This window comes from Chamaea fasciata, unplaced genomic scaffold (genome assembly GCF_029207755.1).
Source record: "Chamaea fasciata isolate MVZ Bird 193981 ecotype frontalis unplaced genomic scaffold, bChaFas1.0.hap1 SCAF_26, whole genome shotgun sequence".
In the NCBI taxonomy this organism is placed as follows: domain Eukaryota; kingdom Metazoa; phylum Chordata; class Aves; order Passeriformes; family Sylviidae; genus Chamaea; species Chamaea fasciata.
The window spans coordinates 3,490,218-3,505,236 of NW_027094111.1; the positions used below are offsets into that span (position 1 = coordinate 3,490,218).

Consider the following 15,019-nt stretch of genomic DNA (forward strand, 5'->3'; position numbering starts at 1 on the left):
TTGGTTTTATTGTCCAGTTTGTTTTTTTTTTCCCAAAAGTCGGTGTTTTCTTCGTCACAGGTATAAAATATTCCTATTTTTATCCCTATTTTACAAAGATTTACAGCTCTGGGAGTGACCAAGTCGGAGCTGGGAATTCTCTTAATTAATCAAACCGTTATTTTGGCGGGGGGGGGGCTTGAAAATTTCCAATTAAAAAAAAAAAAAAAAAGAAAGGCTAAAAAAGAGAAGGATAGAAAGGGAATTTCCATGAGCTCCTTCGAACATCACAGGCCGAGGGGGTTTTAAATTTTATTCCAGGTTTTTTGGGGATTTTTGGTTGGGCTTGTGGTTCTTTTGGTTGGTTTTTTGGAGTTTTTTGGGGGGGTTTTGGTTGGTTTTGTTTGGTTTGTTTTTGTTTTTGTTGTTTTTTTTTTTGAAAGGGCACAGGGAGCAGGTTTGGAAACCAGGAATGGACACGGCATTTGAGGCCACCCTTTATCCCCAAACCGTGCCTCCCCACCCCAAAATCACCTTCCCATGGCTGTGTTCTCCCTCTGGCCTCCCTCATCCCGGCATTCCCAAAAAACCGGGAAATCACGGGAGCCGCTCCCTATGGAATTGCAGTGCCGTGGTCACTTTGGGGATGGAATTTTTTGGGGGGAATTGTTCAGTAGAGTGGGCCCTTGACGCTGCCGGGCTCGGTGAGACGCGCGGCCGCGTACGCCGAGGCTCCCAGGCAGGCGGCGGGCTCGCAGAATCCCGGGAATCCCGCGGGGCCCGGCAATCCCGGTTTTCCAGCCTCTCCCGGGGAGCCCGGCACGCCCCGCTCGCCGGCTTTGCCATCCAGAGCGTGGCCGGGGATGCCAGGGAGACCTGGAATGGGAACGGGATCTTTTTTTAGACAGAGGGAATTAGGGGTTGGGGAATGATGCCGGGGGGTGTGGGGAGAGTAATTCCAGAGAGTGGGAAAGGCGGCAGAGATGGGGAAGGTGGAAGGGAAGGATGGGCCGGGGGGGGTTGTGGGATGAGCCCGAGGCAGGGTTTGTGGGATGGGTCTGGGGACATTCACAGGATGAACCTGGGCGGGTTTTGTGGGATGAGACTGTGCAGGTTTGTGGGATGAACCTGAGGGCTTGTGGGATGAACCTGAGGGTTTGTGGGAAGAACCTGGGTGGGTTTTGTGGGATGAACCTGGGCGGGTTTTGTGGGATGAACCTGGGTGGGTTTTGTGGGATGAGACTGTGCAGGGTTTTTGGGATGAACTTGGGCAGCTTCTGTGGGAGGATCCTGGGCAGGTTTTGTAGGATGAACCCGGGCAGATTTAAGGGATGAACCTGTGCAAATTTTGTGGGATAAACGTGAGCAGATTCACAGGATGAACGCGGGCAGGTTTTGTGGGATGGATGAGAAGGTCCCCAGGCAGCGCTGTGCTCATCGCCCCGAGGTGACAAAGGCCACGTGGCCGTGTCTGGGGACAGCTGCTCTCACCTGGGATCCCTGGAGGGCCCGGCATTCCCGGGTGGCCACGGCCGACTTCCCCCCGCTCGCCCTTCTCTCCTCTCTTCCCTGTGGGGATAAAAAGGAGGGAAGGAATCCACGGAAGCCCCGGATGGGACAGGAGAGCTCTGCCCCGCCCAGGGACGGGGACAAGCGTGGCAGTGCCACCCCAGGAGGGTTTTACCTGTCACCGTGTCACCGTCACCCACCTTTGGGTCCGACATTCCCGACCTGGCCGACAGCTCCCAGGATTCCGGGGACACCTCGGGGTCCCATGGGGCCGTGGGGTCCCTGCTCACCGGGGGGCCCGGGGGGCCCGGGGGGGCCGGGGGGTCCCGTGGCCCCGACCCCGCCCAGGGCGGCTCTCCTGGTGCTCACGGCCACCTCCGCCAGCTGCTCTGTGGGGCACAGAGGGGCCGGGACGGGATCCACGGGAGCCGTGGGGTCCGTGGGACGGGATCCATGGGATCCATGGGATGGGATCGATGGGATGGGACCGATGGGATCGATGGGATGGGACCGATGGGATCCATGGGATGGGATAGATGGGACGGGATCAATGGGATCAACGGGATCCATGGGATGGGACTCATGGGATCCGTGGAATTGGATTGGTTGGATCCATGGGATGGGATCAATGGGATCCATGGAATGGGATCAACTGGATCCATGGGATGGGATCAATGGGATCCATGGAATGGGATCAACGGGATCCATGGGATCAACAGGACCCAAGGAATGGGATGGATGGGATCCATGGAATGTGATTGATGGGATCCATGGGATGGGATCCATGGAATCCATGGAACGGGATCAATGAGATCCATGGGACGGGATCCATGGGATCCACAGAATTGGATCAATGGGAACCACAGGATCCATGGGATGGGATTGATGGGATCCACGGGGTGGGACCCATTGGATCCACTGAATGGGATCCATGAGATCCATGGGATGTGACACACGGGGTGGGATCCACTGGATCCATGGGAGGGAATCCATGCAACGGGATCCACGGGATGTGGTGGCCCCGTCCAGCCCTCACCTTGCAGCATCTTCAGCACCACGTCCACGATGTGCTGGTCCCCAGCGTCCCGGCCCTGCCAGCAAAGGGAATTCCCTCCTTCTGTCCCCTCCCCGAGCCATTCCCAGCCCAAACCCCGACGCCGGGTCACCTCCCCACCCTGCTCCTCCCCGTTCTGTCCCAGTGCCCCGCGCTCAGTGACATTTGAGCCCAGAGTGAGGGTTCTCGGGAAAAATCCCAACCCCGCAACTCCCTGGGATGGATTACGGATGCCACACACGGCGGGAATGGGAATTCCTGCCCTGCCAGCCCCTGATGGAACAGCGGCTCCTTCCCGGAGGGATTGGGCGGGAAGGAGAGGCAATTCCTGCAGAGCTGAGGGCGCCGGGAGGGCGAGGAGGGATGAGGGATGTGGGATGGGGATGTGGGATGGGGATACTCACGGCTGCGCCCCGCGGGCCCGGCATTCCCGGCACTCCGCGCTCCCCCAGCAGCCCGCGGGGGCCGGGCGGGCCGGGATAGCCCCGAGCCCCCGGCGCTCCCGCGTCCCCCGAGGGGCCGGGAAAGCCCAGGTCGCCCTGGATGCCTTGCTGGAGGAGGGATGGAGAGAAAGGGGCGTGAGGGGCTGCACAAGGAGAGCACCAAATCTCCCAAAAAACACAGGCAGGGATGGATCCCAAAAATTCGGGCTGAGCCTGAGTTCAGGGCTGGATCCCAAATGGGGGCTGAGCCTAAATCCAGGTATGGGTCCCAGAAATTGTGGCTAGGGCTGAATCCAGGGCTGGATCCCAAAACCTGGGGCTGGGGCTGAATCCAGGGCTGGATCCCAAAAATTTGGGTGGAGCCTGAATCCAGGAATGGATCCCAAAAATTTGGGCTGGGGAAGAATCTGGGGCTGATTCCAAAAACTGAGTCCGAGTCTGAATCCAGGGTTGGATCCCAAACCTTTGGGCTGGGGCTGAATCTGGGGTTAAGCCTGAATTCAGGGCTGCATCCCAAAAATTGGGGTTGGGACTGAATCCAGGGTTGTTCCCAAAGACGGGGGCTGAGCCTGAATCCAGGGCTGATCCCAAAAATTGGGGCTGGGGCTGAATGGAGGGCAGACCGTGGTGCCTGGCCCCCATCTCCAGGGAAAAGATCCCCTCAGCACCCCGCAGCTCCAGGGATCACCAGCAGGATCCCACAAATCCTGCCGAGTTTCGGGGCCCCCCTCAGTCCCAAAGCCCATCACTCACCTGTCCCTTGGGTCCTGGCTCTCCCGATTCCCCCTGGGGACAGAGCACATGGGAATTTAGGGATGGAATTATGGGATGGAGCTGGGATTCGAGGCCAGGATCCCCCAGGAATCCTCCGGAAGCACTCACCTTCTCTCCCTTGAGCCCTGCCAGGCCGTGGACACCGGGATCTCCCTGAAGGGAAGGAGAGATGGGAACATTCCCAAAGTCACCTCCGGGATGAGGGGGGATTCACGGAGAAGGTGCCTGGAGCTCGGGTAAACCCAGCTCTGTCAAACCCCGCCCACAGCCGGTACTCACCACGCTGCCTTTGGGGCCGGTTTTCCCTGGAGAACCCTGGAAAAAGGGAAGAGTGGGATGAGCCCAGCTCAGAGCGGAGTCCCCGACCAGCCACCTGGCTGTCCCCAGAGCTGTCACCTTGTCTCCTTTGACTCCAGGCAAGCCTTGGGGTCCTGGGATGCCCGGCGGGCCCTGCTCGCCCTTTGGCCCCTGGAAGTCCAAGGAATATGGGAAAATGAGTGAGGAGAGGAAATGGAAAGAGCTTTTCCCGTCAGGGAATTCTCCCCAAGGCACTCTGCACCATCCGGCTGATCCCAAATCCCAGCTCTGAGGGGGGACAGGGCACAAAACCATGGGGAAGCCACTCCAAGAGCTTTCATCTCCCAGTGGTGAGTTCCTGTCCTCAGGAAAAGCACCAAAATTCCTTTTTTTTTTTTTTTTTTTTTTTTTTTATTTTGGGCTGTTTTTTTCCAGCACAGGAAAGCTCTGGAGAGGGGCTGGGCCTCTCCCGGGACGGGAGGAAATTCCTGTCCCGGCTGGGGTCCCGTTAATCCCTGAGCTATTCCCTAATCCCTCAGCAGCAGGTCTGGCTGTGTCCTGCTGCTCTGGGCTTGGCGTCCCCCATCCCAGAGCTGAGAGTCCCCCGTGTCCCAGCCCGGCTTTGGGGACAACTCAGAGCATGTCCCGTGTCCCAGCCCGGCTTTGGGGACAACTCAGAGCATGTCCCGTGTCCCAGCCCGGCTTTGGGGACAACTCAGAGCATGTCCCGTGTCCCAGCCCGGCTTTGGGGACAACTCAGAGCATGTCCCGTGTCCCTGTGCAGCTCTGGGGACAACTCGGAGCATTCCCTGTGCCCCAGCCCAGCTCTGGGGACCATTCAGAGCATGTCTTTTGTCCCAGAGTGGCTTTGGGGACAACTGATTGGATTTAGGAACAGCTCAGAGCATCCCCCATCTCCCAGCCCGGCTTTGGGGACAACTCAGAGTCTGTCTTGTGTCCCAGCCTGGCTTTGGGGACAACTCAGAGCATCCTCCATGTTCCAGCCTGACTCTGGGGACAACTCACCAGCTTTGGGGACAACTGATTGGATTTAGGGACAGCTCAGAGCATCTCCCAGCCCAGCTTTGGGGACAACTCAGTCTGTCTTGTGCCCCACAGTGGCTTTGGGGACAGTTCAGAGCATGTCCCACGTCCCAGCCCAACTTTGGGGACAGTTCAGAGCATCTCCCATGTCCTAGATTTGTTTTTGGGACAACTCAGAGCATCCCCAGTGTCCCACAGTGGCTTTGGGGACAACTCAGAGCATGTCCCGTGTCCCTGTGCAGCTTTGGGGACAACTCAGAGCATGTCCCGTGTCCCAGCCCGGCTTTGGGGACAACTCACCAGCTTTGGGGACAACTCACCGCTCTGCCCTGCTCCCCGGGGGCACCCACGAGGCCGCGCTCGCCCCTGTCACCCTGCGGAGAGCAGCGGGGTCAGGGCCGGCGCCCCCGGCACGGCCACCCCCCCGCGGTGTCCCCAGCTCACCTTGGGCCCGGGGACACCCTGCGGGCCCTGCTCGCCCCGAGGTCCGGGCTCGCCCTGGAAACGGGAAAGAAAAACCCCACAAAGTTTGGGATCCAGCGGCTCCTTGTCCTTCCCCGAGGCCGGGGTGGCCCTGTCCTTGTCGCCAGGGCAGGGTGGGGACAGAGCGGGGATCCCGGGGATTCCCGGGAGGAGCGGGGCGGGAATGAAGCGCCCGATTTGCAGGAAAAGGGGGGAAAAAAAAAGGAAAAAAGAGAGAGACGAGCCCCGGGAGGGACACGGGGACATTCGGTACTTACGAGCTGCCCTGGGGCTCCGGTGACACCGGGGTGGCCCCGAGGACCCGCTTCACCCTGTGATGGGAGAGAGGCGGGTGAGCGGGGACAGGGGGGGGACACGGGGACAGGGAGGGGACACAGGGACAGCGGGGACAGGGAGGGGACACGGGGACAGGGAGGGGACAAGAGCCGCGGGGTGGACGCTCAGAGGTGTCACCCACCTTGTCACCTGGGCCACCTTTGCTTCCTGGCTGGCCCGACAATCCCTAAGGGAACAAAGCCGGGATCAACCCCTGGGGACAACTCAGTGTCCCCACGGGGTGCTGGCCCTGGCACAGGTGTCACCCAGCTCAGTGTCCCCACGGGGTGCTGGCCCTGGCACAGGTGTCACCCAGCTCAGTGTCCCCACGGGGTGCTGGCCCTGGCACAGGTGTCACCCAGCTCAGTGTCCCCACGGGGTGCTGGCCCTGGCACAGGTGTCACCCAGCTCAGTGTCCCCACGGGGTGCTGGCCCTGGCACAGGTGTCACCCCTCCGGGGACAGGCTGGGGGTCCTGCACTCACAGCTTGTCCCCGGTGTCCCGGCGTCCCCGGGCGTCCGGCCTGTCCCGTGCCACCCTGCAGGGGACAGAGGGGTGTCACCAGCAATGGAGGGCCCACGGGTGGGCGAGGGACTCCTGCCCAAGGAGGGGACGGTGCCCTCGGCCCCGTGGGCAGGAGCTGCCGTGCCCAGGGACGTCGCTCCCTTTGGCATTCCCTGTGCCGGCACCTCCCTCACCTTCACTCCCGGGATCCCCGGCGTGCCATCCTTGCCGTCGATGCCCGAGAGACCCTGGAAAGGGGCAGGAGTCACTCGTGTGACACCCCAAAGGGACTCCAAGGCTCACGGTGGGGACAAAAGCGTGTGGGAAGGGAAAGGGACGTTCCAGGGCTGGGCAGGTGCCACCAGCCGTACTCACGTTCTCCCCCTTGGGGCCAATGTCACCCTGGGGTCCCCTGATGCCACGGCCACCCTAGAGCAGGAGGGGACGAGTGTCAGTGTCCCGTTGGTGCAGGGGACAGAGATGTCCCTCCAGGGCACCCCAGGCCCTTTCCAGATGGCAACGGCGCCAAGCTGGGGAAAAGGGGACACGGCACTGGGGCTGTCACCTACCAGCTCTCCCTTGTCACCTACCAGCTCTCCCTTGTCACCAGCGTCCCCAGGTGGTCCCTTGGGGCCTTCCCTGCCCTGGAGGAGAGAGGAGAACCAGGACTGAGCGGGGCAGAGTGGGATCCCAGAGCGCCCAGGGGTGGGGGGGCACCCACCGGCCGCCCGGCCGCTCCGATGCTCCCCACCATGCCCTTGTAGCCGGCGGGACCCTGCGAAGAGAGCGTGGACAGGGTTAATTCCCAGCCCAATCCATCGGGGACGCTGCCGGGATCTGCAGCCCCCGGGCAGCCGCACTCACCGTCTCACCCTTGGGTCCTGCCATGCCCGGGTACCCCCTGAGGCCCTGAGGTCCCTGCAGGGAAGGAAACCGCAGCCAATTAACTGGGGAGGGGAAAAAAAAACCCCTCAGAAGCAGCAATTAGAGCAAAACCCGACGCCAAACAGGAGGAATTCCAGTCCCTCCTAATTCCAGAGCCTCCCGCCAGGTGCTTTTCCAGCTGTCGGTTCCATCACTCCGAGCTGGAGCCGCTTCCCCGTGCCGGAGCTCTCGGCTTCAAAGCAGCTTTGCCCTCTCCTGGCGTGGGGGGCTCAGCCCAGTTCATTTGCTTTTCGTCTTCAAAGCGCCCCGAGAATTCCAGTGGCTTCGGTTTCCCCACCCCCGAGGCGAGGGGGGACTCAGGGGGCAGCAGGGATTTATCCCAAATTATCCCCGGGAGCAACCCGCGGGGCTCTGCAGGGGGAGAGGGGGAGGGCGCGATCCATGGGGAGGGGTGGGATGAAGGCTTGGATTCAGCGCCACTGCTGGGAGCGGGGACACGCTGGTGTCACCTCCCCGTGCGTGGGGACGAGGACAAAGAGGCCACCCCCCGTTCCTGCAGCACTTGGGGGCCAGGGGAATGAAGGATTTACCGGAGGGCCCGGGACTCCTTGTTCTCCAGAGGCTCCAACGTCCCCCTTGGGGCCCTGGGAAGGAGAGAAAAGGGAATGTTGGAGGGAGAGAGGGGACAAAGCACCCTGGGGACCCCACAGCCCTCACCCGGCACCCCGCAGCGGATGGGGACGGGTGGCCCAGGAAGCCACCCCGGGAAGGCCACCCTGGCCTGCCATTCCCACGCTTCCCGTTTTCCTCTTTCCTCCCTTCGTCCTTTCCCTCCCCAAAACTCCTGCCCTGGGCCCAGCCCCGCAGGGACTGCCACACCTGGATCCTGCTGGGATCCCGCTGGCATTGTGATGGGATCCTGCTGGGATCCCGCTGGGATCCCGCTGGGATTGTGATGGGATCCTGCTGGGATCCTGTTGGGATTGTGAAAGGATCCTACTGAGATCCTGCCCCGATCCTGCTGGGATCCTGCTCCAATCCTGCTGGGATCCTGCTGGGATTGTCATGGGATCCTGCTGGGATCCTGCTCCAATCCTGCTGGGATCCCGCTGGGATTGTCATGGGATCCTGCTGGGATCCTGCTCTGATCCTGCTGGGATCCTGCTGGGACACTCACCGTCTCTCCCTGCTTGCCGGGCTCTCCGAGGGTGCCGGGGCGGCCTCTGTGTCCCTGAGGGGCGAGAGGAAACCCGTGAGGACAGCCCCTGGTGAAGCTGCAGGGTGGTGGCACCGTCCCGCCACCACATCCCACCCTGGGGTGCCCAATGGGGACGTGGTGGGACTCAAAATCCCACCGGGGACATTGGGGGGGGGGGGGCTCAGAATCCCACTGGTGCCATTGGGGGGCTCAGAATCCCACAGGGGACATTGGGGGGCTCAGAATCCCACAGGTGACATTGAGGGGGCTCAGAATCCCACAGGTGACATTGAGGGGGCTCAGAATCCCACTGGTGACATTGGGGGGCTCAGAATCCCACTGGTGACATTGGGGGGCTCAGAATCCCACCGGGGACATTGGGGGGCTCAGAATCCCACTGGTGACATTGGGGGGGCTCAGAATCCCACAGGGGACATTGGGGGGCTCAGAATCCCACAGGTGACATTGGGGGGCTCAGAATCCCACCGGGGACATTGGGGGGCTCAGAATCCCACAGGTGACATTGGGGGGCTCAGAATCCCACAGGTGACATTGAGGGGGCTCAGAATCCCACTGGTGACATTGGGGGGGCTCAGAATCCCACTGGTGACATTGGGGGGCTCAGAATCCCACTGGTGACATTGGGGGTGGCTCGGAATCCCACAGGGGACATTGGGGGGCTCAGAATCCCACTGGTGCCATTGGGGGGCTCAGAATCCCACAGGGGACATTGGGGGGCTCAGAATCCCACTGGTGACATTGGGGGGGCTCAGAATCCCACAGGTGACATTGGGGGGGCTCAGAATCCCACTGGTGACATTGAGGGGGCTCAAAATCCCACTGGTGACATTGGGGGGGCTCAGAATCCCACAGGGGACATTGGGGGGCTCAGAATCCCACCGGGGACATTGGGGGGGCTCAGAATCCCACTGGTGACATTGGGGGGGCTCAGAATCCCACAGGGGACATTGGGGGGCTCAGAATCCCACAGGGGACATTGGGGGGCTCAGAATCCCACAGGGGACATTGGGGGGGCTCAGAATCCCACCGGTGACATTGGGGGGGAGCTCAGAATCCCACCGGGGACATTGGGTGGCTCAGAATCCCACTGGTGACATTGGGGGGCTCAGAATCCCACTGGTGACATTGGGGGGCTCAAAATCCCACTGGTGACATTGGGGGGCTCAGAATCCCACTGGTGACATCCTGACCTGGGGCTGGGGTGCCACCCCCCCAGGAAGGGGCTGGGGACCCACAGGGGACCTTTCCCACAGCACCTTTCCCTCCCGGCCTCCCTGTCCTGGTACTCCAGAGATCCCAGAGAAGGATCCTTCGCTCCGCCACGTCCTGGAGGTGACAATTCCCGGTTTTCCCCCCCACCACGGACGCTCCAGGACTTCCTTACCTTCAATCCCTGCAGTCCCTGGGGGCCCTTGGGACCCGGGGGGCAGCTGGTGGGGCACTGGGAGGAGAGGAAGGACAGGGATGAGTTGGGAATGACCTGGAGGAGCTTGGGAAGAGAGGGAGGGAGGGAGGGGACACAGGGGACAAGGTCCTGGCAGCTCTCACCAGGAAATCAGCGCTGCCTTCCAGGCCTTGGAGGTGTCCTGGCAGGCCCTGCAGGGAAGGAAACCATCCGTGATTCCCTGGGAATCATCTCCACGGAAAAGCATTCCACGGTTTTATCACCAGGGCGGTTTTACAGGAGCAAGGAGTGGGGTGGGAGTGAGAGCCAGAGCCCCAGTTCCAGCCCCAATTCCTTGGGATGAGCCTGGGGGGAGCTTCTCCCTCCTGGAGGTGGCCGGGGGATACTCACAGGTTTCCCTGGAGGGCCTGGGGGACCCCTGGGGCCGTCGGGTCCGGGGTCACCCTGAGGAAAGAAGGCCAGGAAAGGAGAATTCGGGATGGGCAGGTGTGTCCCAGCAGGAATGGGGACGTCCCCGGGGTGATGGCACCAGGGGAACCGCCATTCCCACGTTTTGGGCTCATCCCAGGAGCCCTGGAGGGCAGGGAAGCAGCTCCTGGGGGAAGGAGGGAAGGTTTTCCCTGCTCACCTTGGGTCCCAGCACCCCGATCTCCCCGGGAAGGCCAACCTGGCCTGGAAGCCCCTTGGGGAGAAGGGAGAGAAATTCATGGGATGAGAGAAATTCATGGGATGGGAGAGGCCCCGTCCTGATCCCTCCCCTCTGGAGCTGCTGGGCTTTGAGCTCCTCCTGCACAATTCCCAGCAGGATCCCAGCCCACCCATCCCGGCACTTACGGGGGGTCCTGGCAGTGAAGGACCCTGCAACAACAACAACAACAACAACAACAACAACAAAAGCTGGAATTGGCTCAAATCCCCCCCAATCCCCCCGAATTCCTGCCCCAAGGAGGGTGATTCCCAGCCCACCCCCAAGGATGGGGCGGGGGGGGTTGTGGGGTGCCCACCCCACCCATGGGAGCAGCAGATACTCACGGGGAGCCCTGGAGGCCCCGGGAGTCCGGGCTGGCCCTGCCGGGACACAAGGGGAGAGTCAGGAGCTGGAAAAGGGGGATCTGCTCCCATCCCCCTCCCTGGGTGCGGCCTCGGGGCCAAAAACTCCAGCAGGAGGTTCCTGCATCCATGGATCCCTTCCAGAGGGACGGCATGGTCCCAGGCTGGCGAGGGGAGGGGAGGGGGGGAAATTGGGGAGGTGGGAAATTGGGGAGGTGGGAATTTGAGAGGGTGGGAAAATAGGAATGTGGGATCCTGGGAATGTGGGATCCTGGCAGTGTGTGATCCTGGGAATGTGGGATCCTGGGAATGTGGGATCCCGGGAATGCGGGATCCTGGGAATGAGGGATCCCAGCAGTGTGGGATCCCGGGCTGCCCCTCACTCACTTTAACCCCTGGCCTGCCGATGGGTCCTGGCTCCCCTTTCGCCCCCGTCAGCCCCTGCAGGGAACAGACACCGGGAGTTATTCCCATTCCTCTCTCCAGACAGGAATTTTTGCTGGGTTGAGCCCATCAGGAGGGACCAAGGGTGGAATTTCCTGGCACGGGGAACCCCCCACCCTGGGCACACCCAACCCTGGCAGGGACACGTGGGGAGCTCCACCCGTCCCTGATCCCGGATTTATCCCTGGGATGGGGCAGGAACCCCCCAAACCCCCCTGAGACCCCACCCAGGGCACCTGGGGACAGGCGGGGCCAGGTGGCAGCTGCGTCCCCTTCCTGCCACCACCCCTGCCGGGCTGTGCCAGGGAGGGGACAGTGACAGAGTCACCGGTGCCACCTCACTGGTGCCGGGGGAGCGGGGACAGCGGGGGACACGGAACTGCTTCAGATTCATTCTGGGGGAACCAGGAGCAGCTCTGCCGGGATCCCAAAGGTGGGAAGGGCTGGAAGAAGCAATTCCCAAGCTCTTTTGGGATCCCAAAGGTGGGAAGGGCTGGAAGAAGAAATTCCAGAGCTCTTCCGGAATTCCCAAGATGGCGAGGGGTGGCAGAAGCTCTGCTGGGATCCCAAAGGTGGGAAGGGGTGGAAAAAGCTCTCCCTGAGCTCCTCTGGGATCCCAAAGGCACAAAAGCTCTCCCTGAGCTCCTCTGGGATCCCAAAGGCACAAAAGTTCTCCCTGTGCTCCTTTGGGATCCCAAAGGCACAAAAGCTCTCCCTGAGCTCCTCTGGGATCCCAAAGGCACAAAAGCTCTCCCTGAGCTCCTTTGGGATCCCAAAGGCACAAAAGCTCTCCCTGAGATCCTCTGGGATCCCAAAGGCACAAAAGCTCTCCCTGAGCTCCTTTGGGATCCCAAAGGCACAAAAACTCTCCCTGTGCTCCTTTGGGATCCCAAAGGCACAAAAGCTCTCCCTGAGCTCCTTTGGGATCCCAAAGGCACAAAAGCTCTCCCCAGGCTCCTTTGGGATCCCAAAGGCACAAAAGCTCTCCCTGAGCTCCTCTGGGATCCCAAAGGCACAAAAGCTCTCCCTGAGCTCCTCTGGGATCCCAAAGGCACAAAAGCTCTCCCTGAGCTCCTTTGGGATCCCAAAGGCACAAAAGCTCTCCCCAGGCTCCTTTGGGATCCCAAAGGCACAAAAGCTCTCCCTGAGCTCCTCTGGGATCCCAAAGGCACAAAAGCTCTCCCTGTGCTCCTTTGGGATCCCAAAGGCACAAAAGCTCTCCCTGTGCTCTTTTGGGATCCCAAAGGCACAAAAGCTCTCCCTGAGCTCCTTTGGGATCCCAAAGGCACAAAAGCTCTCCCTGAGCTCCTTTGGGATCCCAAAGGCACAAAAGCTCTCCCCAGGCTCCTCTGGGATCCCAAAGGCACAAAAGCTCTCCCCAGGCTCCTTTGGGATCCCAAAGGCACAAAAGCTCTCCCTGAGCTCCTTTGGGATCCCAAAGGCACAAAAGCTCTCCCTGAGCTCCTCTGGGATCCCAAAGGCACAAAAGCTCTCCCTGAGCTCCTCTGGGATCCCAAAGGCACAAAAACTCTCCCTGTGCTCCTTTGGGATCCCAAAGGCACAAAAGCTCTCCCTGTGCTCCTTTGGGATCCCAAAGGCACAAAAGCTCTCCCTGAGCTCCTCTGGGATCCCAAAGGCACAAAAGCTCTCCCTGAGCTCCTCTGGGATCCCAAAGGCACAAAAGCTCTCCCTGAGCTCCTCTGGGATCCCAAAGGCACAAAAGCTCTCCCTGAGCTCCTCTGGGATCCCAAAGGCACAAAAGCTCTCCCTGAGCTCCTCTGGGATCCCAAAGGCACAAAAGCTCTCCCTGTGCTCCTTTGGGATCCCAAAGGCACAAAAGCTCTCCCTGAGCTCCTCTGGGATCCCAAAGGCACAAAAGCTCTCCCCAGGCTCCTCTGGGATCCCAAAGGCACAAAAGCTCTCCCTGAGCTCCTCTGGGATCCCAAAGGCACAAAAGCTCTCCCTGAGCTCCTTTGGGATCCCAAAGGCACAAAAGCTCTCCCTGAGCTCCTTTGGGATTCCCAAGGCGCTTTCAGCTCCCGCACAAAGGGGTTTGGGCCCACGAGGGGACAGGGGTCAGTTCTCACATCGATGCCCGGCTTCCCTGGGGGTCCATCCAGACCTGGGGCTCCAGGCTCGCCCTTGATGCCCTGGAAAAGGGGGAAAAGGTTGGGATCAGCTTGGGATGAGCCCCTGTGGAAGGCTTGGGATGGCCAGGGGAGGGGTGGGTACTCACCGGGGAGCCGGCGGCTCCAGCGGGGCCTTTGTCACCCTGCGGGGAAAGGGGCCAGGGTGGGACAGGGATCGGTCACCCCACAGGTGATCCCGGGGGATCCCTGTCCCGACCCTACAACAGGAGGGATCCCACAGGACGGGGTCGGCGTTGGGAACGGTGGGTTGGGTTTTATTGGGGTTTTGTGGGGGTTGAGCTGCGATTTTGTGAGCGTTTTATTGGGGTTTTATTGGGGTTTTGTGAGGGGGAGTTGGTGAAGGTTGTGCTAGGGTTTTGTCGGAGCTGTGCTGGGTTTTGGGGGGTTTTTTTGAGAGGGTTTTACTGGGATTTTGTGAGGGTTTTATTGGGGTTTTATTGGGGTTTTGTGAGGGGTTTGTTGGGGTTTTGTGAGGGGGAGCTGGTGAAGGTTTTTTTGTTTGTTTGTTTTTTGTTTTGGGTTTTTTTTGAGAGAGTTTTGTGAGGGTTCTGCTGGGGTTTGTGAGGTTTTCACTGGGATTTTGTGACAGGGCGTTTGTGAGGGTTTGATGGGGTTTTGTGAGGGTCTGATGGGGTTTTGTGAGGGTTTGATGGGGTTTCTGAGTGGGGCTTTTATGAGGGTTTTACTGGGATTTTGTGAGGGTTTTTCTGGGGTTTTGTGAAGGTTTTTCTGGGGGTTTGTGAGGGTTTGATGGGGTTTCCAAAGCGCTGTGGCTGCTCTGGGTATAAATAGCACTAAAATAACACCACATCCTGCAGAGAAGGCACTGTCACAGGGCTCCCCTCTGTCCGGGCCCCCATCCCACAACCCCCGGAGCACCCAGAGCCACAATCCCCCCCCACATCCCTCTGCAGGAGCCCCACTGGGATGTCACTGTCACTGTCCCCCCCTTCACTGGGCACCTCTGGGGTGATCCCTGCCCCAACCCCTCCGAGCATCCTCCACTGCACCCCAACCTCCCCGTCCCGCATTCCCCAAAAACCAATCCCCAATTCCTGAGCTGTGCACGGAGCTGGATTTGGGGTGCAGCCTCCTGTGCAGAGCTGGGGCTCAGGAGTGGGAGCAGCACGGAGCCCCTGTGGCACTCACAATGTCCCTTTTGTCCCCTCCCTCCCTCTCTCCCTCCCCGCAGGTCACTCACGTCGATGCCGTCGGCTCCCGGCACTCCTGGGGGACCGGGGGGCCCTCGTGGGCCAGGCTCTCCTGGAGGCCCTCGCTGAGTGGAAAAGGGATGGGATCCGCATCAAGAAGGACCCCGAGATGTGTGGGAATGTGTTGGGAATTCACCCCCAGGGACATGGGGTGGAGAACACTCCCGGGGGTCAGGGCACCGATGGGGAAATCTGGGATATTTCCTCACACTGGCACCTCCAGCTCTTCACTCCCGGCCTTCTTCTTCCCCAT

At 60.7% G+C, this 15,019-nt stretch overlaps 1 protein-coding gene across 1 annotated transcript; it reads right to left on the reverse strand.

Moving 5' to 3' along the window:
* Positions 1-649: 649 nt before the first annotated feature.
* Positions 650-15,019, reverse strand: COL9A2 (collagen type IX alpha 2 chain). The gene is made up of 32 exons (XM_066204723.1): positions 14,978-15,019; positions 14,757-14,831; positions 13,642-13,677; positions 13,493-13,555; positions 11,349-11,402; positions 10,944-10,979; positions 10,746-10,769; positions 10,540-10,593; positions 10,302-10,355; positions 10,055-10,102; positions 9,891-9,947; positions 8,465-8,518; positions 7,878-7,931; positions 7,267-7,320; positions 7,124-7,177; positions 6,993-7,046; positions 6,778-6,831; positions 6,597-6,650; positions 6,383-6,436; positions 6,041-6,085; positions 5,841-5,894; positions 5,545-5,598; positions 5,421-5,474; positions 4,156-4,227; positions 4,039-4,074; positions 3,868-3,912; positions 3,739-3,771; positions 2,947-3,093; positions 2,525-2,579; positions 1,689-1,877; positions 1,471-1,548; positions 650-855 (listed from the first exon to the last, which is right to left on the reverse strand). The coding sequence occupies exons 1-32, from the start codon at positions 15,017-15,019 to the stop codon at positions 650-652; spliced, it is 2,043 nt and encodes a 680-aa protein (XP_066060820.1).